General features: G+C 32.6%; 3 protein-coding genes, 1 non-coding gene and 1 pseudogene across 4 annotated transcripts; 1 reads left to right on the top strand and 4 right to left on the bottom strand.

Moving 5' to 3' along the window:
* Nucleotides 1-2,544: 2,544 nt before the first annotated feature.
* TRNAA-UGC (transfer RNA alanine (anticodon UGC)) lies at nucleotides 2,545-2,617 on the bottom strand. Its single transcript has one exon. It is a non-coding gene; the product is annotated as a tRNA-Ala (tRNA).
* A 6,259-nt stretch (nucleotides 2,618-8,876) lies between these two features.
* On the top strand, nucleotides 8,877-10,496 carry LOC148206517 (caffeoyl-CoA O-methyltransferase). The gene is made up of 5 exons (XM_088104339.1): nucleotides 8,877-9,039; nucleotides 9,154-9,233; nucleotides 9,313-9,457; nucleotides 9,774-9,905; nucleotides 10,020-10,496. Exons 1-5 carry the CDS (start codon nucleotides 8,947-8,949, stop codon nucleotides 10,311-10,313), a joined length of 744 nt encoding a protein of 247 aa, XP_087960465.1. The 5' UTR covers nucleotides 8,877-8,946; the 3' UTR covers nucleotides 10,314-10,496.
* Nucleotides 10,497-17,064: 6,568 nt separating this feature from the next.
* LOC148206516 (putative E3 ubiquitin ligase SUD1 pseudogene) lies at nucleotides 17,065-18,749 on the bottom strand (annotated as a pseudogene).
* Nucleotides 17,430-20,385, bottom strand: LOC148206515 (putative E3 ubiquitin ligase SUD1). The gene is made up of 7 exons (XM_088104338.1): nucleotides 20,242-20,385; nucleotides 19,942-20,153; nucleotides 19,495-19,857; nucleotides 19,141-19,301; nucleotides 18,911-19,074; nucleotides 18,660-18,805; nucleotides 17,430-17,571 (listed from the first exon to the last, which is right to left on the bottom strand). Exons 1-6 carry the CDS (start codon nucleotides 20,356-20,358, stop codon nucleotides 18,758-18,760), a joined length of 1,065 nt encoding a protein of 354 aa, XP_087960464.1. The 5' UTR covers nucleotides 20,359-20,385; the 3' UTR covers nucleotides 17,430-17,571; nucleotides 18,660-18,757.
* A 37-nt stretch (nucleotides 20,386-20,422) lies between these two features.
* LOC148206514 (putative E3 ubiquitin ligase SUD1) lies at nucleotides 20,423-23,870 on the bottom strand. The gene is made up of 3 exons (XM_088104337.1): nucleotides 23,332-23,870; nucleotides 21,984-22,676; nucleotides 20,423-21,006 (listed from the first exon to the last, which is right to left on the bottom strand). The coding sequence occupies exons 1-3, from the start codon at nucleotides 23,692-23,694 to the stop codon at nucleotides 20,560-20,562; spliced, it is 1,503 nt and encodes a 500-aa protein (XP_087960463.1). The 5' UTR covers nucleotides 23,695-23,870; the 3' UTR covers nucleotides 20,423-20,559.
* Nucleotides 23,871-24,952: the final 1,082 nt, after the last annotated feature.

Below are 24,952 nucleotides of genomic sequence, written 5' to 3'. Positions count from 1 at the left end.
TTGGAGAAGATAGTCATTTTCGCTTAAGCTAAATTATTTTTGCTTAAGCGAGAATGACTTTTAAATCAATGGCTTCCTGGATGAATCTAGCTTAAGCGAGATCAATTTAGCTTGGGCGAATTGTTGCAGGATTTACTCTTCTCTCTTTTATCTTTTCTCTTAATTTACCTGGAACATATACAAAATAGGGATCAAATGATTTCCTTTTAATCAACAACTCAGAAACATGTGATTACATTTCATCTTTCTTAGATTGGGGAAATTTGATACAAATGTACACAATTTAATACAGAAGTGCCAAAATTCCATATGAAAATTTACTACTTTTTTTGCACTTATCAACTTCCCCCAACCTAGTATCTTGCTTGTCCTCAAGCAAAGTAATAAGATCCCTACAGCTTTTCAAAACTCAAACTTTGAAATTGGTTATTTGAGAAATCAATTTCATAGTCCTTAGAAGACAAATTGTGTATTCCAAACTACAGATTCAAAATCAGAAGCAAGTGGTGAATCCAGTTATCAAATAAAAGCAGGATAAAAGTGCAGCAAATTTTTCAAGACAATCAATTGTAAGAACCATTGATTCTAACCAAGGAAATTCTCTCTTGAATCTTACAAGGGTGTGTTTCTCTCATTTCCACCGAAATTGAACAAATTAAAATTGCCAATCATTTTCAATCAAACCACACACACAATCAACATGAATCTCAAGGACTTTTAAAGGTTGTAATGAGGCTGGGCTTTCAAGAATTATGGTTTTTCAAGATAACAAAAGCACAACTTTAGAAAAGAGAGCATAACTACACTTTAAACTCACTTCCAATTCTACTCTCAATTCATCCCATCTCATACCTCAAAACCCAATGTTTCTTTTCACATTCATTATTCACTCCTTCTTTTTCTTCTTTCCTTTTCTTGTTTTTTTTTTTACATTTCTATACAATACTAAGGAGTGAATTATAGTACAAAATACTCAGCCTCTTTCTTTTCCAAGTACAATTCCACCAACCAATTCCCATTTTAAAATTGAATAAAATGCACCTATGCTCTTTATCCCTAAAGTGTGCAGAGGGAAAGGATACTAATTAAAGTTAAGGTTAAGGTGCATAATTCAAAGCAATTAGAGTCAAATGGGCTATCACAAAAGGATGATTATTCCTAGGTTGGATGTTTGGCACTGAGTTATTTAAATTCAACAAAACTGCCTTGATCATTTCCATGCTTCAAGTGTGATGTTATCCAAATGAAAACTCAAGCAATATCAACTTGACAACAAACAGTGGAAACTCTTAAACTGTTTAAGGATTCACACACTCACTGGGTTTTGTGTTTGGTTTCTTTCCTTGGTATATCACTTGTTACAATTGATTATCTTAACCAATTATCCAGCACTAATATCCTAGTCCCATTTAACTATGGATTCAACCAAAATTTTCCCTTTTTCTTTTTCAGTTCTACTATTTTAGGACACTTTTTTTGAAACTTGATTTCTCTTTAACCAATTTCCTCAAGAAAGATTTTCTTATAATTCCCAAAAAAATTCATTTTAGTTGTGTATGTGCCTCTTAATAACCAAGTTGAGGGGAACTATTTGTATTTCCTGCTAGTAAAACTCTATCAATATAGTGCTTCCCTTCAACTCAAGTTGTTGAAGGAAGACTGGATGTAGGCTTGGCCGAACCAGTATATATTTATGTGTTGATCTTTCTATCCCTTCTCTTTTATAATTGTTCATATTCTTGTTTGATTGCATTCCAAGAAAACTTCAAAATTTTGAAAAGCTTTTGAAAGAACATTTTTTAAAAAGGAAAATTCGATTCACTCCCCTCTTGGTTAAGATAATTGGCCTAACTTTTTCTACACTTGTTCTATACCTTGAGTGGTTGATACTCATTGATATTAGGAGTGATTGATAATACACGTTGTAAATTAAGAATAGTTGATACTTGTTATAATCTTTGTTAAAGATTAGCTAAACCGCTTAAGAAAATTGATACCAATATAAAAGTTATTTGTTACTCCTTTACTTTACAAATGTTTTTCAAAATGACTTTTAATCACATAAGTGTCTAATAATTATTATAGACAGTTTATGTGCTGCAAAAGTTATTAAATATTATTTTGCAAAAAGTTTTACAACATTATTCAAACTTCCTTTTCTAATGTTTTTTTGTTTCACTTATTATATAGTCCACATGAATTATTACTGCCCAAGATGAATATAATCTTAAACTAATTTTGTTAATATCATACAAAATTTAAATTATTTTATTAAACTGTAAAATTAGTCCGTGAGTTTGACTCAACCTAATAGATCAAAGGTGCAAAGTGGGTTAGCTCAACTAAAATTGAATTTTCTTCAAACCATTATTATGACATGTTGAACCAATTAAAAATAGACATGTTTAGGTTTTAGTTTATATGTTAATATAAATTTAAAAGATAAATAATATCAAATCAAATAGGTTAAATAGTTTTCAAATCTAATTAGTTGAAACAAGCCAGTACAAATTATATTTATGCCAAAAAGAATTTTGGATGAAATGGAGATGCAGGGGATCGAACCCTGTACCTCTCGCATGCAAAGCGAGCGCTCTACCATTTGAGCTACATCCCCGGTTTATGTCAAGTATAACTAATGAACTTATATATTAAATTCAACTATTTTGATCCTAAATTTAACACATAAATGTATTTTGTAACTGTGAAATCTCAATTGATTTCGTTGTGGATTGCTATTTACTGAAAAAACTTAAATCGCATTTCAATTATTCTCAAATTAGTTTCGCTATATTTCATGAATTTGAGGTTTGTTAATATAGTTATTTTTTCTTTTACCCCTTTTACCTAACAATGAATTTATTATTAATGGGTGTTTATTTATTCTTTTTTTTCCCTTAAGGCATTAGTTGTGAAGGTTGACATTATGAGGAATGATTTAGAGAGGTGAAATGTAAGTTAATGAATATTGGATTTTGTTATTAGCGTACATTTCTCATTAAAAGAATGAAAAGATTAAAATAAATTTAATTAATATTTTTTAAATAGATGGATGAATTTCAAAGCTTTGAAAGAGTTTGATTTAAGTTAAATTAGAAGTAGTTAATCAATTGAAGAGATTATTTTCTATTAAAATGAAAGTATATTACAAAATTTTAGTACACAAAGAAACGGTACTTCCTTATTTGTTACTAGGATGATAAAAAAAATACTTTAGACTAAGTTTTGAAATAAGAATAACAGTGACGATAATAATAAAAATTGTTTGGATTCATCTTCACCAAAATTATTGATTTTATAAATGAATTTCTCTTTATTCTTGATAATTATTTTTATTTTGAACATCCAATTTTGTCCTTTTCTTTATATATTTTCATAATAATATAAATTAAATATTTTTTTACACAAATGTTAATTCAAATATATTATTTCTTTTACGTGTCTTTTTGTTGTTGGAATGAAAAAAATCAAAAACATTTTTATAATTTAATAAATATTAGCTAATTTCATTTAATTAATTTTAGGTTAAAATACTCTCTTGGTTATAGTATTTATTTGAAAATTTCAAATAAGTTTCCATATTGATTGGTCTTAATTTATTTCTTATTTTTTAAAATGTGTAATAATTAGATATTTTTTGTTAGTATTATATTTGTTGAAATTCCATAAATATCTTTTTATTTCCCAACGTCTTTGTGATTCTCTGTGCAATGCTTTTGAATATGTATAATCATTATATCTGTACAAAAAAGAGAAAAAGCAAAGCAGATAGAGCGATAATACGTTCATGCATTTAATGTTCTTATAACGTTTAGGCATGATCTGTAGTACGAGCATTTAGTGTGAGTTTGTGTTTATGAGAGTAGTATTTCATTTGATAAAATATTCAAAGTTTACTATTACTTTCTTTAGATGCGCTTTTGTCAAATACAATTTAATATTTTATACTTATCATTTTATTGTTTATCTTACTTGCTTTTAATAAAGATGTTTTAATATACATTTTTCTTAGATGTTTTACTCAATGATATTTCCTTAAGTGTTGTAATTTAAATTTCAAAACTTAGGTTATTAGACAATCTAGTTTATTTAGATCATCTTACCTTAATAACTTTCAAAATTTAATTATTTTACAATTTTACAATTTTATAATTTCATTATTTTATAATTTTATAATTTCATTATTTTATAATTTTATTATTTATAATATTATAATTTTATAACCATCACTTATTTAATAATTTTCATCAAAATATTTTATTATTATAATATTATTTTTCAACCAATGATCACTAAATTAATCTTGCCTACATTATTATTACAATAAAAATCTCCTACTACTTGTCTGGCGTCACAACTAGGGATGGCAACGGGTCGGGTCGGGCACGGGTAGTGCTTACTCGCAACCCGACCCGCTGGATAAAATCGTACCCGCTACCCGACCCGCTATCCGTCGGATACCCATTTAAAAAATACCCGCAGGTATTTTAAAACCCGCGAGTACCCGCGGATACCCGCAAAAAATTAAAAAAAATATATTTAATACATTTTAAAAATAAAATTTAAGTAAAAATACAAATATATATATATATATATATATATATATAATCTAAATTAAATTAAATTAAATTAAATTAAATTAAAATTTAAGTTTAATTAAATTTAAACTAATAAAATATTATTTTATTTTATTTTTAATTAAATTTAATTACAACATATATAAATTATTTATTTTTTAATTTTTTTGCGGGTAAACGGGTACTCGCGGGACGGAAAGTATACTACCCGTACCCGACTCGTTTAGAAGCGGATATTAAAATACCCGCTACCCGTTACCCGCGGATAGTTACTACCCGCCGCGGATTTTACCCGCGGATACCAGTGCCCGCGGGTAAAATTGCCATCCCTAGTCAAAGCGTCTTCAAAAACCTATGACCTATTGAAAAATTTCTTTATCGAACAAAGACGTGGTCAATAATTTCTGCACTAACGATTTATTGATTTTGGATTGTATATAGAATAGTGAAATTCTAGTGGTTGAAATTTGTACAGAAAATTGTCATATAAATGATAATAAAATTATAAAGTAATATGTAAGATGAAATAAATAATACGATTGGACCGAACAATAATTAAGTTACAACTGAACAAGAAATTAAACAATTAAGACTTAATTAAAAATATATAAAACTCTTTATGTAACATCGCATTTTAATAGTATAAAACTACTAAAATAAAATATTATATATATATATATATGATGATAAACCATTAGATGAAAACAAACCTACAGAAATGTTATATATACATGTGGAACCATCTGACTCCTCATCTCTTTCACCATCATCTCTCGCTGGAACAACTGAAAATATTGTCTCCCTAAGCTCACACCATTTAAGTGATCATCGCAAAAGAGAAAACAACACAGACAAACAACACACAAGCAAGGATAAGCTAGAGTACAAACAATTAATGATATATTGGAACATGTTAAACATTATACACATGATACACATATCACACAAACCAATCAAATTGATTATGCATGACAATACTTTGACTGGATTGTCCGGACTTAGCATAAATGTCGAGTTATGGCGGGTTGTGCACTTGTGGTGGCCACTACTACTTTGCAAAGCCCTTGCCAATTGGGTTTTACCCTACCACACATCACAAGGTTAGTCCTCAAATGCCTTTTTGCCAAATGGAGAAAGGCCCCTCAGGCTTGGCCCTCCTACTACTCTCACCGCATGCGTTAAACCTCTCTATTTGTGAATGTATGGCCATTAAAGTGTCAGGATAATCCCCAATACTGAGCTCCTTGCATTCATACTAACACACTTAAAACCACCACTGAGAAGTTCCTCCTAGAACTCTTTTCCATACCTTTGAAACCATTGATATCACTTCACATTCACATAGTACACCAATACATGAGACTACTGATCATACATCAAATAAATAGAAACACCCATACAAGTCATCAGAAATCATACAATAACACAATTTCTTCATGGCATCTTGATACTCATACTTAGGTAAGGAAAACAACTCTGAAACCCTCATTAACAGCTCTGAAAGGGTCCAAAACCCTTAAACAATATAAAGAACGTCTAAAACGGACATCCAAAACCCTGAAAATTCCCCAAAAATGTTGCAATGGCGCTCAAGGTCGCCCAGGGGTGCTCGGGGAGCGCCTGGGAACGAGCTGCACAAAAACGAGGGTGCTTGGACGCGTCCAGGGGTGCCCGAGCCCCATACCAGTTGTCGACAACTTCGAAATTGGCTTTTGATGCACTTGGAACTTGTTCTAATGATTAAAGGGGTTTTCTAAACATTAGAATTGGTGGGAAATCACATTTATAAGTAGAAGTAAGCATCATTTGATCATTAAATCCAAGACTAGGTGTATCAAACCATTTTTTATACTCCAAAAGCACTTAAACTCGGATTTTCACCTTCTACACCAAATTTATGCAACCTAACCATTTGAACAAGTCCTAATTGACTCAATAATAGATTGCAAATCATGACCTATAACCCAAAACACCTGATTCAAAATATCACTTATCAAAAGCCATAAATCTAGCCTAAAATCAAGTTAAACTTCACCTATGAACCATAAACTATTCTTGTATCAGTTATATACCATTCTCACCACTCCAAAACAGTTACAAATCACCTCAAAGACATACCCAAATGTTCATTTCAATTCATACTCCTTCCCTTTAAAATTTACCTACTTAAAACCCTAAAATGGACTAAAAACTCAACCTACAAAGCCATTTTCCAGTTCAGAACAGATTTTACTGGTTTAATCATCTAGATAAGTCCTAATAGGTGTGATAACATACTCCTAACCTTCCAAAATAGTGCAGACCTTTTTCCTCACTATTTCACTACTCAACACCCTTTTTTTACGCCAAAAATGCATGAAAACAATCCCTATAAACTACTATTTTCATTTCATACAAATTTTAACCATATACCCTCCTAACAAGTTCTAAATTACCTCATGACAATACTAAAACAAATCCCATTACATTCCCATATTTATTTCTAAGTTTCACTACCCAAGACCCCTTCTTTTTAAGCTTAAAGTCTAAGTAACTTAATTTGTACCCTTACCACCACTTTAATTATGTTTCAAACAATGAAAGATCCTCATCACACACAAACAACACAGTATAAAACAACAAATTCATCTCCATATCAATTACGCTAACACCATCTCATAAAAACACAAATTTCACATACGTCAACTTTACTCCAACCCCAATTTCTACTAAAACGTCTAAAATTTATAAAATTACAAAATTTACACTACAAATACAATTAAGACAAGGTTTAGCTTCCCTTACCTTACAAGAAACAACCTTAACCCACAAAAACGTCCCGTTGGTTGCTTAAAACATAAGAAATTCCTAAACGGACCTACGAGGCACCAAAATTGAAACGGACAGAGTTTTTAAAACTCTAAATTCATCAAGAGCAACAAAAGAGAACTCAATGATACATGCATAACAACTCTATGCATGATCATTGATCGAAGCAAAGAGGACAGAAAAACAAATAGAAACTTACTTGCTCTAAGACAAAAATTGATCGGTTGGATTTGTAGACCTTGACACTATGATCGTCTAGACACCTCCTGATCGTCAAACAAATGACTTAGGAGCGAGAACACTTATAGAGAAGGTAGAGAACTCTAGAAAAGTGATTTCTAAAGAGATGATACGTTTTAAAATAATGAAACTCGTTTATAACAAAACTATTTATAACTAAACCATTTAATATTAAAATAACTGAGTCTCACTATTTTTAAACTATCATCACTTCTAAATATCATTTTTTGGAATTTTACACTTTACTTACTCAAAGCACAACAAAAAAGGTACGGAATTTGTTAAATACTTTAAACTTAATTAAATTTATTAATCATAATAAACATATGTTTATACTTTTATGATAATAAAAAAATATAATTAAACAATTTTATATAATAATTATTGTAATGAAAAATAATATTAAACTATAAAAGAAAGTAAATATATAAAAGGAATTAATTATACAAATATTTTTTATTTGTATACATATAATAAATATAATAAAAAGAGTCTTTATCTTTTATCATAATTATTTTATTTGTAGTTTATTGCAAATGATAAAATTTTTAAAAATAATTACGCAAAAATATAATATTCATGTTCATCATTAGCCGTGGACTGTGAACAGGGCTAATGATGAAGCTTTACCAAAAGAAGAGGCAACTATTGCATGCATCTACACCAATAGGATTAAACGACCGAAACAAACCTTAATCACAGTCCAATATTTTACTCTAAATTCCTCTTCAAGAATTTGGTAAACTGAAAATAGAAAAACTTTAGAAGACAACCAACTCCTGCAACTACACACAGTGCCTTCACCAACTCCGCACCAACTTCAATAGCCATGTGTGTGGGCCCCGCCACTCTTTCACAATTCTCAATTATGACGTATTATCCAAGCAAAATAAATTCAATCCAAAAGCATAGTAACTCAGAAATACTTTTGCTAAAACTGCACTTCGATGGCCAAACCTTGAACATCATTAAAATATCCTAATTCATTAAAATGATGTTATAACCTATTTTTCACAAATGCAGAAAATCTCTCTACCAACAAAATAAACAAGACCTTAGCGGTCGTTATGAAGTGGAGCCTTAACCATGCTTGTACTAATAGACAAACCTCACCTACCCCGGACCGGACTCCGAACGGTTCAACCAAACACCAACGGTTCAACCAAACACCATTGTCCTTTTTTCCATTCATCCAACCGGTTCGAACCGGCCTTTTCATTCCTTATATTAACCTCCCTTCAGCACCACCACACCTTCAAGCTCAGATCAACTCATCAAGTCACTGAAAAAGGAGATTGAAAAGGAACCAAAAAATATTCCAATGGCAAACAACGGTGAACAAAATCAAACTGAAGCTGGAAGGCACCAGGAGGTTGGGCACAAGAGTCTTCTCCAGAGTGATGCTCTTTACCAGGTACACCATTTGCATTCCTTTGTTTATATGTTTTTCCTAATTTTGCCCCCCAAATGTTTGTAACATGTCAATTATGGGATCTTGACAAAATGGTTTTGGTTATGCTGTGTGCAGTATATTCTGGAGACCAGTGTCTACCCAAGAGAACCTGAATCCATGAAAGAATTGAGAGAGTTGACGGCAAAACACCCTTGGTATGTGTAATTCTCTGTTCAATTGACACCTATTGCTTGGTTTCTCTGCTCTGGATTTCTGAGTTTTTGAAAACAACAGGAACATCATGACTACCTCTGCTGACGAAGGACAATTCTTGAACATGCTCCTTAAGCTTATCAATGCCAAGAATACCATGGAAATTGGTGTCTACACTGGGTATTCACTGCTTGCCACCGCCCTCGCTATTCCTGATGATGGAAAGGTATAAAATCCAGAGGTTTGCACCACCAGTAATAAATCTATTTTTTCTCTAAAAAACCAAAATTTTCCGATAACCATTTTCTATGCAATTATAGCATAGTGAAGTGGGTATTCATTGATTTGGTCAAGTTTTGGGAAAGAGTAACTGAATATAGTATAAGGTTCGGATATAAGTGATATATAAATTTTGTTTATCTTTTTCACTAGCTTCGAACTTCAATCTAACCACACACTCATTCACCAAATGGGTCCAGTTTTGGCATCACGTGATAAGAAAAAATGTCTAAACCCTGGATTACTGCTTGTATTTGGTGCAGATCTTGGCCATGGACATTAACAGGGAGAATTACGAGCTGGGTTTACCTGTAATTAAAAAAGCTGGTGTTGACCACAAAATTGAATTCAGAGAAGGTCCTGCTCTTCCAGTTCTCGATGAGATGATTAAGGATGTAAGCTTTTTAATCTCTTATCCTCCCTGTCCCAATTGCAAGATGAAAAAGAAACATCGGTTGGAGGAGTGAAAAGAGGGTAACTGAGTAGTTATTGTGTGTTGTGAAATGCAGGAGAAGAACCATGGGAGCTATGATTTCATCTTTGTGGATGCGGACAAGGACAACTACATCAACTACCACAAAAGGTTGATTGAGCTTGTCAAAGTTGGAGGCTTGATCGGGTACGACAACACCCTATGGAACGGTTCTGTGGTGGCACCCCCTGATGCTCCTCTCAGGAAGTATGTTAGGTACTACAGGGACTTCGTGTTGGAGCTCAACAAGGCCTTGGCTGTGGACCCCAGAATCGAAATCTGCATGCTTCCGGTTGGTGATGGAATCACTCTCTGCCGCCGGATCAAGTGATTGCTTGTGTTGTTGCTTTGCTTCTTCTTCACACCTCATGATGATGATTGCTGTAGTGATCATTGAGTTGCAGCTAATGGATTTAAAAGAAATCTATACTTTTCTTTTACTTTTCAGCAAAATATTTTCTGTCCGTATTTTTCTCTATTATTCATATGCAATTGCCAAGTGACTTTTCTCTTATTTGATGTATTGCCACCAATTTGGTTTATTGTGAAGCCAATGATTAGGAAATGATGCATATGTTGAGGAGAGGGTGGATCAAGAACTTCTGTTTCAAATAAAAAACTGTCAAAAGATTCATTTTCTCTACAGTTATTGTGATGAAGGTGGATCACCAAAAAATAATTGAAGAATTGAATAAATCTGAAATGAGAATTATAAGGACTGAATGAAGTCTTGGCAAAATCAGTTCAACCAACTGCGCTGGTTTTCGCCAAGAGAGATAGAGATTAAATTTCTGATATATTAGCAGATTTAGGTTTTTGAAGCAAGAAAAATGTTGCATAAATAGAAGAATCATTTTTCCAAGTGGATTCTTGTGGCAGAATATTGCATTGTCTAATATTATTGAATAAAATTGTCCACAATTGCGGTAAACAAAAGAAAAGGAAATAAAGGAGTATTGAATGAATTTAATTGTCCAATCATTTATATTTAACAATTGCTGAATTAACAATGCAAGAGAGAAGAAAAATGCTCCATTGTTAGAAATTATTTCCGGAATTTTTATTTTTGTTCACCTTTTGATTTCGCATTCTATATCTTTCCTACTTTCTATCAAACATATTCCTACCTGTTGGCCTCTTAGTTTTCAATTTCTTGTATTTCACTTTTTTTTTTCTTTTTCATAACTTCAGTTCTACCAAATACCACCAATATTAATTTATTTTGGTTAACTACCCTAATCACAGACAAATCAGATTGGGCACTCTATGTAAGGATTACACAATGTGACTATCTGATACCTTTCTCACAAGGTGTAAGGGTACATAAACATTCAATACACGCATTTAATATTTCATATGCCACGAGTCAATTGGAAAAAATCCCTTTATGATATATATATATTTGTGTGTGTGTGTTTGTATAGTTTTTGTAAATATAAAATACAAACATGTTTTCAACTTGTATTTTAACTTAATACTCAATAAATTTATTATATAATTAAACTTTTATTCTTAATGATTAAACTTGTAAGTACAATATAATTGCAGGGAAGACCCACTGGTGACTGTATTTTGTGTCTGCAGAATTGTTTCACTATTTAATATATTGTATTCTTTATTATGTTGAACATATTTTCTAATTATTTAAAACAGTTAAAGTATATATGTAAAGTAAATATTGTAAAAAAGAACGTATTAACTGAAAGCATTATATATTTATATTATTAAAGTTTTCTTTAATTGAAAAATCAAATAAAGATCGATGTTTAATAGTTTAATAGTTTAATAGTTATTAACATATATATAAATAACAAAAATAATGTGTAACAATTGAGTTTTAAGTAAATTTAATAAATAAAAATCATAATTTACTTTTCAAGCAGTCTCTTTAATTTTTTTTAGAACACATAGTTCATAATTTCTTGAGTTTTAAAAAACTATAAATAAAAACTTAATATTGTGATTTACTTATAACACACTTAACAAATTTAGCACACATGCATATACACAAACGGGCACACCCCATTCTCATCCACCCACCCATTTTAAGCTTATTTTCCTAAAAATGGAAATAAATTTCTATGTTATTTTTTTTTACTAATTTTATCTTTTTGTAATTTTTAGTTATTTATTCATTTAATAAATTGTTAAAAAAATTATACTTAAAATATTTATTTTTAAAAAAATTTGATTTTTAAAATAAATAAATAATTATTATTTTGAATATGTGTCCTTAAATACTAGTGATTTACTTTATTATCCATACAAGCATTTCAAAAATTAGATTTTTAATCATTTGATATTTTTATTTATTTATTTATTTATATTATCTTGCTGCCGTATATAAAATTTATTTTATTTTTTATCTATTTATTTTATTTTTAAATTGATTTGCCTCAAAATGGAAATACATTTCTATACTATTTTTCATTATTAATTGTAATATTTTATAATTTCTTATTACTTACTCATTTAATAAATTATTACATAATAACTTATATTTAAAGTGATAATTATTTTTTATACTATTTTTTTCATTTTTAATTTTATCCTTTTATAATTTTTAATTACTTCATCATTTAATAAATTATTAAATAGTAACTTAAATTTAAGGTTTTAATTATTTTTCTATACTATTTTTTAAAGTGTCACTTTATTTTTCTATCCATTTAATTTATTTTATACTAATTTACCATACAAGTGAAAGTATATTTTAATTCTATCATTTAATATATAATAAATTATTGACCCTAGATAGATGATATTCCTTATCCAAAATATAAAATAATTGAGAAGGAGTGAGTGTAATTTAAAGCATCTAGACATTGAGAGGACTAATATGTATATTTATTAATGTTTTTTTGTAGTTATACAAGACATTAATTTGTGATTTAAACTTATTAATTTTTATGGTTTCGTAGGAAAAAAAAGATAGTCGTCCAGCAGACACAAAGACTTAATGATGCATTACACATACTCCCACATGGTGGTTATGCATTATTAGAAAAAGAATATTAAAAAAACTAGTGTTGAGGCTTTATGTCTTGAGTCACCTGACTTAGTACCTCCATCAGCTAAGTATGAATTATGGAAGGCTACACGAACTAAGTCTGATGGTCAAATGACATCCCAGACGACTCAAGTTATATCACAAAGAATTGTAGGTAGACACTCTTAACCCATTATCATAGTTCATATAAATTTTATGTAACAAACCTTTTTATGTATCAAAGTTCATTACAATATGCAGGATGAGTTAGTTGAGCAATAGACTTAGGGTACATTTGTGGGCCAAGGTAGGGAGGACATCCTAGCAACAACCATAGATCGGCTAGACCACCCAAATCGTGTGTGTGCCGTTAGATGATCTATTGGACTGAGAAACTACTTTGGCCCTAAACCAAAAAGGATAGACGCCTTGAGTTAGAAGGCGTTGAGGAAGTTGGAGCAACAGATGGAGCTCCAAATGGAGGAAAAATTCAATGAGCGCATGAGCATTGTCATGGAATGCCTCGAACAATAAGAGCAATATCACAAGCTTCTTAAGGAAAAAATTCAGATGATGTTCTAACAAAAGAGGGAGGACATCCCCACAAAAGATCTAACCATACGTCGTGTGAGTACCAAAAGCTCATGCCCTACTGCAAATCCTACTGATTACAGTTGTTAGTATGAGCTTTTGGTTAATGAAGATCTTCCGCACGTAGTGATCGTGGGATGACAGATTGCAGGAGGACAAACCATTCATGGTGGTCTTTTATTGTCCACCCATGCGCGAGTAACAATTCATGAAGTCAGAGACCCCCATGCTCAAGAGCCTATGCCAACTTCTGAAATACAATTCGTGGGGAAGGCCTTAGGCACATTTATAGCTTGGCCTAAGGTTATGATCATGCCATATTTTAGCCCACTAGCGGTATTATATTGTTATTCTTAGTATTTTAATGTTCAAGTTATAAATAAATTATTCATAAATTTTATAAATGTTTTTTTTAGTTCTACCGTCTTGACAAACAGCTAATGGCTAAACTTGTGAGCCATGAAGGTGATACGATAGCAGAAGATGGTCATGATCCTCTAGCCAAGTTGATGAAAAAAAATACACAAGTTGAATAAAGAATCGATAGAGCTAGAGTGGGAGTTTAGAGTATTTGGCCTCTAGTATCATGTGCCATTGTATATTACTCTAAATGATGCACTGGAGGTCGTTGGTAGAGAAATAATGTTAAACATTTCAGTCATACAACTATGGTACATGTAAGATTTTTAATTGTGTTTCACTTTTTAAAAATTCAAATTATTACTTTTTAATATATACTTAACTTTATTGTTATAGGTACATGGACACTATCATAGTGGACCAAGGTTGGGCAACCATGTAAGGCTTTTTTCAACCTCAAGTCATTCAACCATTTGAAAACACACTAAAATACAAGCAATTATATATGCAAACATAGATGGATGAGTCTAAAAGAGAGTTGTATATCGTGTTATACATTGATGGGTATGTGTTACTCAATATTGTCCACTTTTATCAACATTTAATTAATAGATTCACTATTTTTTGGTACATGATAGGGACCATTAGCAAATGATTGTGATCAACCAAGACAAGCCCAAGTTGATGGTTTTATTCCCTACATAAGAAGATGAAATTTGACTTGAAATCCTTGTTACAAACGTAAGTATTATATTATTTCATATCAATTCATTCTGATATTATATTAACTTATGTTTCAAATGTTTCAAAAAATAATAGAGTTATGGGTAGGCCCAAATTGAAGCAAATTGAAATAATATATCATAAGGTTGACATTCATTGATATTTAACTTACTAATTTTCGTATGTGAAATTTAGACCATCATACTTAGAGCTGTCAAAACGGGCTACCCGGCCAGACTCGGCCCAGTCCACCACGGTTTGGTCACTTAGTGAGCCAACCTAACCCGGTTCATTTATTAGCGAGTCAGAAAAATTCAAATTCGACCCATCCCACCACGGGTTGGTGGGTAAACGTGTTGGCTCACTGGCTCACTTAATTACAATTTTTTTTTAAATACAAAAAGTACAAACTTTCTATAATTCAAATATAAACAAATTTCACTTCCAACATGTGTGTTTAATTAATTTTGAAAATAAGGAACTTAAATAATTTTTTCAAGCAAAAACAAAATAAATATTTTCTTATAAAATTAAAATTAAATTTTAATAAAATAAAATTAGGTAGGTGGGTTGGTGGGCCAACCCGGCCCACCACGGGTTCAACCTGCATGAGCGGGGTTTAAATGAGCCGGATTAAAATCTGACCCGCATAAAAAAATATAACTTTTTTCAAACCCAGCCCAGCTTAAACCCGTGGTGGGCCGGGATGGTCCATGGGTTGTGACCCATTTTGACTGCTCTAATCATACTATTTTTTTTTGTCATGTTTAGTGTAAAAAGCAGACAAATTTCTAGGCATGCGGGTGATACATAATGTCATGGATGAAGACCTTCATCCGAGTATGAATTAAAGATTATTGGACTAAGGTAATAATTTAGCTTTGAAATCTTACAAATCACATTCACTTTCAACATTAGAATGAAAATAATAGTAAAATTTTCTTGATTTTGCAGCGATCCAACAATCCATCTTTATTAACAGATGCCACAATTAGAAAGCTAAGGTAGGAATGGACATGATATCTTTTGGAAAGATGGAGTTAGGCTAAAACAGTTTACTTTAAGTTATTTTTTGTTTTAATATTGATAGCTTTAGTTTTTAGTTTTGATATAGTTTGAATTGTGAATAGATAAATTCTAGATATATCAATTGGAAATACTGATTTTCTTATTTTTAGGTGTGGTAAAATTCAAAAGAAATGAATCATTTATTAAAAAAAACCTATAACAATGTCGGCCTATGCACTACTCAAGGTTAAAATATATATTGGCGTCAGCCTATACCATGACCAACGTCAACTTACTTACAATGCAACTCTAGGAGAAAATATTCGTTGAGCGAAATTTATGGCTAAGCGATTTTGACGGCGACCCCTATAAAGCTGATGTCAACTTCTCCCTTCCCATCCCATAAAAGCCACACCCATTGATCACTACTAAGCGCGAGAGAATTGTGTTGAACTCCATATAACGTCACATGTTATAAGAGTTCGACATCAAGTAATATCGATTTATAGGCCAACGTTAATTTAACACTCTTGATATAATGTCGATTTCGTATTAGACGTTAAAGGCCAAAAAATACCAACATTGAAATCTTTTTTGTACCAGTTATCTGAACTAAGGGTAGGATGTATTCCGAAAATTTTTAGAACTGATTTAGTATATTTTTAAATTTAATAAATCTTCATCTTTATATCAATTTTTACTCAATGTAAAATTTCCAATAATTTTCCCAAGAAACAGAAAAACTAACCTGATTCTAATATCACTTGTTAAATTTATTGAAAAAAAATCACAAAAGAAACACAACACAATAAGAATCAAGCTCAATCACACAAAAAATTAATACCAATCTTAAGTAAACTTTAAAACAATGAATTAATAAATCTATTCATTATACGGTGCTTAACTGTTTCATTTTTATTGAGATTTAAACTAATACTTAGATCCCAATAACTATATTTTAATATCGTCTTTGACCTTTCACCCTTCTGCTATAAAGATGTATTACTTAGCGTTGGATGTACAAGGAAATCTTTCATCAAGGGTACATAGATTCCAGCCACGTTTAACCGGTTAAAAGTATCAATCAAACTAGTAACTAATGTGTAATTACCAGAACATTTAACTACAATAACTATGTTGTTAGGTATGTCTCATAGCATGCCTTCAACTTCCCTATTTCACAAAGAATTATTTTGAAAAAAAAATGCGCTATCAACAATTTTATTTTTCCCCTTTTAGCTAAATTTAAACAAGCACGCACAGAAGTGTTAAGTGTTAACTACAGCACAGTTGCGTCATGACGAGGTGTTATAACTACCCAAAATAGGTGGAGTATACATGAGATTCACGAACCTCGTCTGCCCGATAGACTTCACCAACCTACAGTGGCCTTCCTACCTGAAAATACATTTCAGCCTACATGTTGATGATTTACACGCCTCAACCGTAGTCCAACATCTGCATCATGATCTTGTTGATTTAAGCCCGTACCAAGTAAAATAGTGTCCTGCAATTCTGTAGAAGTTGCTGCTTCATTTGCTTTCTCAACATGTTCTCCGTAGTTATGCAACCTTCGGCCAATGAGATACCGGTCATCGCGTATTGAGTTATGAAGATTTGTGAACCAGACATGGAATCTTTTGGCACAGAAGCACAAGAAACTGAAACAGAGGCATCCCAACCATGCAAACCGATAGACAGCAGAATTGATCACCAACGGATACCCAAGCACTGGGAATACACCTTTGGCCAAAACATAAGGTACACATAATGCCGTCAACAACTTCATTATGATCGGAAGTACAATCTCCCGAAGGACCCAGAGACCTTGCAACCTGGAAAACCCATCCTCTCTCACCCTCTCAAATTTGACTCGCCAACTTTCATCCACCAAAGGCATCATGTGGTCCAACATAACCTAATGAAAGAACCAAGTCAACAATTTAAAAATACCAAATAGATACATTCAACTCAATCATGTAACAAACATTTGGGAGATAGATAATCATTTACAAACGGGATGTGCCAAATAAATTTCACACATAAAAGGATAGGGAAGAGCAAAAGGGGGCAACTCAAATTGTTAGTTTGTTAAGAAAAGGTTTCCCATCTTCGTCAGCTGAATGGAAATTGATCATCTGAAATTCGTACATGGTAACCAAACTAAGTCGTAGTTCATCAAACTAAATCTCCAAGTAAAAAGCTCTCCTCTGATTACAATTCCAAGAAACCAAGTAAACTCACCCAGATTTTCCCTCTAAACTCATTTCTCCAAATTCTATTCATTCTTACCAACCTACTATAAATCATTCAAAATTCAGTATTTATCAACCCTTGCCAATTTAACCCCACCCCCCTAACTTCACAATACCCTATTATGTTTCTTTTTTAAGTCTACCAGAAAATGAAGAAAAAATACCATGTACCCAAAAAAAATTATATCAGAAATATGAAGAAATAACCAACCTTTAACCCCACAATGGTGTTAGCAACATCAATAAAACATGTCATTGGCATTATATACTAACTTCTTTGTGATTTGAAGCCAACACTTACATAACCAGTCCCAAATTCCCCAGCCCAGATTACAATGAGGTTTATGTTTAGGTTGTCAGCAACTAGCATAAAACTTGGTTAGTCTTTCATGACAATAATAGATGAGGAAACAAACAAGAAAAAAACGTAACAAGTCTTAAACTAAGAGTGATTGGTTGGGGCTACATGAATCACATAATGCCATTGGGTTGAAAATAAACATATAGGAGAAATATTCCAGAAAATTGATACCATAAATACCGATTCAGCAGGATATAAATTTACCAGGAATAGTGTACTGCAGAAATAAGATTTTTTTCTTATTTTTTACACAAAAAGTAGGTTTTCCACATCACATCAATCATAATATATTTTGTACATACCATTCAGTATTTAATAAACTTGTTAAAGTTTTGTACCAGAAAAATTAAAGCCAGGAAAAAAGCTGATAATAAAAGGAAACAAACTCACCAATCTAGTCCATATCTTCAGAAATATAAGGCCTAATGCCCAGTCTTGATAAAGGAGGAATACTGGACTTTCATCCACAGGAACTCTCATTGGCACAATCACCAAAGCTCAAAGAGAAGACCAATTAGCACTGGGATAATGAATATCTGATAAAACATAGGAATTAATATACTTACAAGCAAATACAGATATATGCAAAATCAAATGACCAGCTTCAGTAACACAGTGATTAGCAAGAGGATCATCCTTACCCATATAGACAGAAGTGCAGAACTCTTCACCAGAATGCCACACCATTTCCATACTTGGCCAAACAAAACAGAAGCTCTCCTTTTTCTTATCTGTTCAATTGAGTATCTAACTCCAGCAACAGCAGTCCAGATTACATAGCTTCCAATGATAAATGCATACAGATCTGTGAAAAGAAATAAGGTCATAAACACATGCAAAGTTTGAAAACCTAGTTCAATCATTTACATACCATTGCATTTAATCCCATGAGTTATGGGAAGGCGAGGAATAAAATTGAAAAGTGCCCGGCCTAGTGAAATTGGTACAACTATCAGAGCAGAGTTGAAGACCAGGAGTGTCATCCAAGCAATCACCAGCAGAAGAACAATGCGAAGCACAAAGGCATAACTGCTATAGCCATAGCAAAATATTTAATTAGATGGTGACATGGTAACTAACAACAGCTAAAACAAGCATATGTAAAGAAACTGATGAGTCTGCTAGATTCGTTTCTTGCATTGAGTTAACTAAAAAAATTGGGAGAATGAAATATAAGATAATTCATAAATGATAGTTGTAGGATTTCCATCAGAAGGGAACTCACTCTGAGTCCGATTGCTCATCATTCTCATAATCCTCTACAGCATTCAGTTCTCCAACTGTACTAACGGCCCTGTTCAAATTATCACCTGCAAATGGCATCAAGCCCAGATCATGCACTCCAGCTTGTACTACTTGTAGCCTTTCTTGCCTACCTGGCTCTCCATTTCCATTATCTTGATTTACACTGTCATCAGGTCTAGGCAGTAAGAAATCAATCAAACCAAGAGCCCAACCAACAGCAGTAAACCAATAGCGAAGTAGAGATTTTATAGTTGTCCTCAATTTAAAATGCTCAATAGCAAATGGGATACAAATCTGAAAGAGAAGCATGTCAGCTGGAATTTCGGTGAACGGATCAGATACCCTGCAAAAACATTCATATTCATAATTTAAAACTGTGATACAATATCCATGGAAACTACCAAAATTGATGAAGGGGCTAGCTTACGATATGTCAAGTGGGAAAATGGAAGGTGCCATCCGCATGGCAAGTTTGACAGGCAAGAATACCAGCATCACAATCAGACTCCCATAAACTGCAACAGATAATAAAACCCTGCGAGCATGTTTGTGCACAGGATCATCTATAAGATCACGAAATGGATTATAGTTTGGATCTGCAGGGTCCCGAAGGAAGTACAAAACTCCATTACGTAAAACCTGTCATTGCAAACAAATAAATCATGTGAAACGGTGAATAACAATATAAGCAGGACTTTAAAAACTATATCGTGTGACAAGAAGTTACCCCTCTAAGAAGGCTGACAAATATGCTAATCTGTAGCATGTACACAATCCCAACAACCCAATGAACCAATGAGCTTGCTAAAGGGGATGCAGAGAAGAACTGAACTCTGTGAACCATTGTCTTCCAAACATCTGAATGGTACAAACATCAAGCCACCACCCACACATCAAAGGAAATACCCCAAGCTCAATTATTAAGAGGAAAGCAACCTTAACCATGGTCATCAAATGCTTCATTGCTGCCAAAAACTGCCTGAAGAGGGATGGTATTGTCTCTGCAATAGAAGCAATCCCATAAAACCTTCCCATGGTCAAAGGCTCACCCTTTGTGTAACGAATTAAAGCAACAATCCCAAAGTAGCAGAAAATTAGAGTAAGTATAAAAAACATATCCAATAGCTAGAGTAGTAACATCAGAAAGCCTTGAGGTTCCAATCAAGCCTCCTTTCAAGATAACAGCTGAGGCAGATGTTATGTTGTTTGACATTTCACTCAACTCACTAGTGTTCGCTTTCACCATTTCTGCAACCTGACCAATTGTCCCACTTTCTTGAGTTTCAGATGACAAGTTTTTAACAGCTGTTAATGCATTCTTTAATGTAATATTTGCCAGAGAAAGAGATGTGTCTGCAATTGGGGCCACAGCTGACAACACAGGACCACTAGCAGTTGAGAAGAACCAGGATAGGTAATGGAGTATGATACGACCCAATGAGAATGGCACAAAGATTACAACACCAAGGAAAATCATATTGCTCGCCAGCACCTGCTTAGAGAAAATAAATTCAGTTTGAAGTAAGAAATGTGACAAGTAGCAAATTCATTTTTCCAGAGAACAAAAGAAGACGATTTCATACAAAATTAATCAGAAAAAGCAACAATTTAAAAAGCATAAGAATTTCTTCGGTCAACAATATACAATGAACCCTAGACATAGGTAAATAATCAGAGAAAAATTTATTTTCAGTGAAATATAATAAAATTTAGACTACAAACAATAGCATCAACAGAATGATCAATCAACATAAGGAAAATAAAGTGAACTACAAATTCTTTCTTTAGTGATAAAAAATTCATGCCACATTTGATTTTGAGTGAACAAACTCATCAAACAAATAGAATTTAAATCCAACTCAATCTTATAAAGCAACTTATGAGATTAAGTTTGCACCCACTTATATGCTATAATTTGGTTATATTTCTAGTTAATGTAAGATCTCCAACACACCGAGAACTGAACATCTAGAGCATGAGGAATCAAATAATGGATGGCATAATAGGCTATATCGTATCTTAAGAAAGTAAAATCTAAATCTAACTCAACCTTTATAAGGTAAGATTTTCACCTACTTATATATTGAGACTTGGTCATATCTCTAGTTAACATAAGATCTCCAACAGAACCATTGAAAATCATGCGATTACAAGTTCCTAAGTACTTAATACTTATAATTAATATTAAGGAGACAACAAATTTTAACCAGCTTATATCATATAAAATCCTATCATCCACATGGAATTACAAAAGTTAATTATCAAGGGTACATCTCATTCATTACCCCAAAGAAGCAGACCAAGAAGATCATTTCCGCATATATAATATAAATAATACTTGAGTAGACAGTACAGCTTGTCTACCTCAATAATCTAATACATTTTGATAAACACTTACTAAGTAATGGAATTTAGCAATTTATTAAAATTCATTAAATCAGAAGTTATTTAAAAATCAGTTAGACTTACAGTAAATGCATTTTCAACCAAATGAAAAACTGGACCCTGCATGCCAACAAGTTCATCAAAGGGAACATCTTCAGCTCCATCAGCATCATCCAGACCATCAAACATCTGTTCAACATGTGCCTCAAGTCGTGCAGCTTGCATCTCCCACCGTGCAGCAACATTTTCAGCATTTCTCCTAATTACTTGGCCTGCACCTGCAATTCCTTGTGCTCCACCAGCATCTTCACCATTTCCATCACCATTTGCATTTCGATTAGCTTGTACAGGTGGTCTTCTAGCCATTCGAGCACCATTTCTGTCCACTTCATCTTCTCTATCAGCATCCTGACCCCCAATTTCTCGCAAATGCCTAAAGTAATCTCTCAAAGAAGTGGCCCCAAGAAAAATGAAGACAATGCTTGCAGAAAGTAGAAAACCATGGAGGCAATCAGTCAAGATAACAGCTGTCGATAAATGGCTTAAGAATAACCTCTGGGCTTCACCTAAACTCCTCACAAAAGCTAACCGCCATATCCAGAATGTTATGAAAGGTATAATTAAAAGCCACACAGATAGCACAAAACTCAGGCGCAAAAAGAATTGAAGAACATGACATGCTTTCATTGCCATTCCAACCACAAACTCTTGAAAAGGTAACCTAGTTGGGGCATTCTCAGCATAAACAGGAGAGAATGAAAATGCATGCTTGCAGACCTGCAGCACATATGAAGCACATTTATAAGAAAAAAAAAATCCCAATAAGGAAGAAACAGGTACATAAAAATGGTGCAAGGAGGGGTTAATTTACTTTGACAGATTTTGGAATAAAAAAACCTACCATTTAACATAGCATTTGCATAATTTACAAAAACAAATCTATAGCGTGCTTAATAAACTCTTGTAAGACTAAGACCAAGGATAATTATTTTTTATTCTCTTTTTGTTGATGCTATCAAGTTCAAAATTGCAAATTGTTGTGCCTCAGCAACCGACTTTAGCTTTCAACTATAACCATTAGGCATAAACAGGTATAATACATTCCTAGCATTAGCCGTTCAATATTTTAACATGAAGAGGAAATCTAACATATGGCAGCCCTATTTGGTTTCCACTTTCCATCATCCTTAGCAACAAAATGACAAATTAAGAAATTTTTGGATCTTTAACTTCATCACTGGAAAACTTATTCCTGCACAAGTTACCGTAATTCATTCATCAATCAGAAGCAGTACAAAATACACGCTACTCTGCGATAAAAATAACTAATACGACGTCGTTTACACAAGAACAAGTCCCAAACACAAAAAATTCGGATCAGAAATCCAATAAAAACATGTTAATTCACGTTGAAGATCAGATAGGGTAAAACCTCGCATTGGCGCGCGTTGCTGTGATTAAGCCACTGAAGGAGACAATCCTGGTGCACAAACTTGATGCTCCCGCTGCAAGCGCACGGATACCGGAGTGGATTCTCGGCGTCGCCAGGGTTCCGGCAAATCCGGCATACGTCCTCTTCCTCCTCCTCCTCGTCATCGTACTTGGCTGGCACGGCTGCCGTCCCCATCGCCGAAGAGGTAGACTCGATCTCCTTTCCCTTGGGACCGCGCGGCGACGAAGCGGAGGAGGAGGAAGAGGAGGAGGAAGGGGAAGACGACGACGGGGAATTGGCGAGTGTCTCGACGGGGATGGGACCTCCGTCAAGGGAAGGAGGTGGTTCGTGGGCGATCTCCATGACGGTTTGGACCGAAACGGCCGGGGACCGAGTCGGCGGTGAGTCAGGGCGGGTCAGGGAGAAAGTCGGTGAGGGCGAGAAAATGAAGGGAGAGAAAAAAGGGAGAGAGAGATGAGAGAAAATGGAGAGTGATTGAAGATTTTGCCGTGGAGATTTAGGGTTTTCCCGAGATTGCCCTCGTTCGGTGGTTATAGTATATTACGCCAATGTGTAGGTGTTGGGTGACGTATATGGTCATGTGGGTTTTGGATCACGTGGCATCGTCTGATTTGTTCTACCTGTTTTATAGTAATACTCTACGCCAAAATCTATGTATGAAAATACTAATTACTAACTATTCCAATATCATTAAAACTATGTTTTGACTTTAGGTTGATTTTCTTCATATAACGATTAATATTGAATGAATCTTATATTCTTTAAAAATATGCTTTAATTATTGTATTTTCTGTTCAAGTATTGGTGTGAAATATTAATTTTGACAACTAATTGTAGCTATAACTTTATTGATTAGGACTACCTTCATTGAATTTTTGTTGTTGTTATATTGAATTTTTGTTTACCAATTTTGATTATGGTAAAATTACATATTAAAAGAATGTCATGTTTTCGAAATGTTAAAGAATTAATTTCACAATTAAAAATTAGAGAGGTATCAAAACCAAATTTGATTTAAAATATAAAAAATCTATGGAGTTAATAAAAGGTACATGTAGAGAATTGAAAGTGAGAGAGTGAAAACAGAACAAATTTAATAAAAAATGAAATTGTATGAAATGAAATATATAAATATAAAACATAAACAATAAAATATTATTTATTATTCATATTTTATTTTTTTATTTATTTTATTATAATAGGGAATATAAATATTAATAAAAGTTAATAGCACAATTAATTACGACTTTTAATTACAATATAAATGTTATAAATATTAATAAATACATAATATATGGAAACTATACCATCAATTATATTATAAATACCTTATTAATATTTATGACATAATTGATTATATTTTAAACACAAATTTATTATTAATTAGATTGTAAACACAGATTTATAATTGATTAAATACAACTTATTATGTTTTGTATTTTTAAATTAATTTATTTACTTTCTGTTTTATTTTTTATAATTTTCATGTACATATTTTTTGTTTGTGGATTGTGATCTTTTTCAGTGGTTTAGAAATCATAATACTTTTCATCTTAGTGTTAGCGCTCGGTCTTATACTAGCATTTATACTAGTGTTAGC

Source organism: Vigna umbellata, chromosome 1, assembly GCF_029865625.1.
Source record: "Vigna umbellata cultivar VRB3 chromosome 1, Vumbellata_1.0, whole genome shotgun sequence".
Classification (NCBI taxonomy): domain Eukaryota; kingdom Viridiplantae; phylum Streptophyta; class Magnoliopsida; order Fabales; family Fabaceae; genus Vigna; species Vigna umbellata.
The sequence above is the reverse complement of the archived record's forward strand: the minus strand, read 5'-3'. Positions and strand labels throughout refer to the sequence as shown.

Excerpts from the sequence above, each read along its gene's own strand:
- LOC148206515 (XM_088104338.1), bottom strand. The coding sequence starts at position 20,358 with ATGGTTCACAGAGTTCAGTTCTTCTCTGCATCCCCTTTAGCAAGCTCA. Across the intron at positions 20,154-20,241 it reads TTGTCAGCCTTCTTAGAGGG|GTTTTACGTAATGGAGTTTT; the intron begins GTAACTTCTTGT and ends TTGCAATGACAG. Across the intron at positions 19,075-19,140 it reads TCATGGGATTAAATGCAATG|ATCTGTATGCATTTATCATT; the intron begins GTATGTAAATGA and ends TTCTTTTCACAG.
- LOC148206514 (XM_088104337.1), bottom strand. The coding sequence starts at position 23,694 with ATGGAGATCGCCCACGAACCACCTCCTTCCCTTGACGGAGGTCCCATC. Across the intron at positions 22,677-23,331 it reads GCAACGCGCGCCAATGCGAG|GTCTGCAAGCATGCATTTTC; the intron begins GTTTTACCCTAT and ends TATGTGCTGCAG. Across the intron at positions 21,007-21,983 it reads TGGTTGAAAATGCATTTACT|GTGCTGGCGAGCAATATGAT; the intron begins GTAAGTCTAACT and ends TTCTCTAAGCAG.
- LOC148206517 (XM_088104339.1), top strand. The coding sequence starts at position 8,947 with ATGGCAAACAACGGTGAACAAAATCAAACTGAAGCTGGAAGGCACCAG. Across the intron at positions 9,234-9,312 it reads TTGACGGCAAAACACCCTTG|GAACATCATGACTACCTCTG; the intron begins GTATGTGTAATT and ends TGAAAACAACAG. Across the intron at positions 9,458-9,773 it reads CTATTCCTGATGATGGAAAG|ATCTTGGCCATGGACATTAA; the intron begins GTATAAAATCCA and ends TATTTGGTGCAG.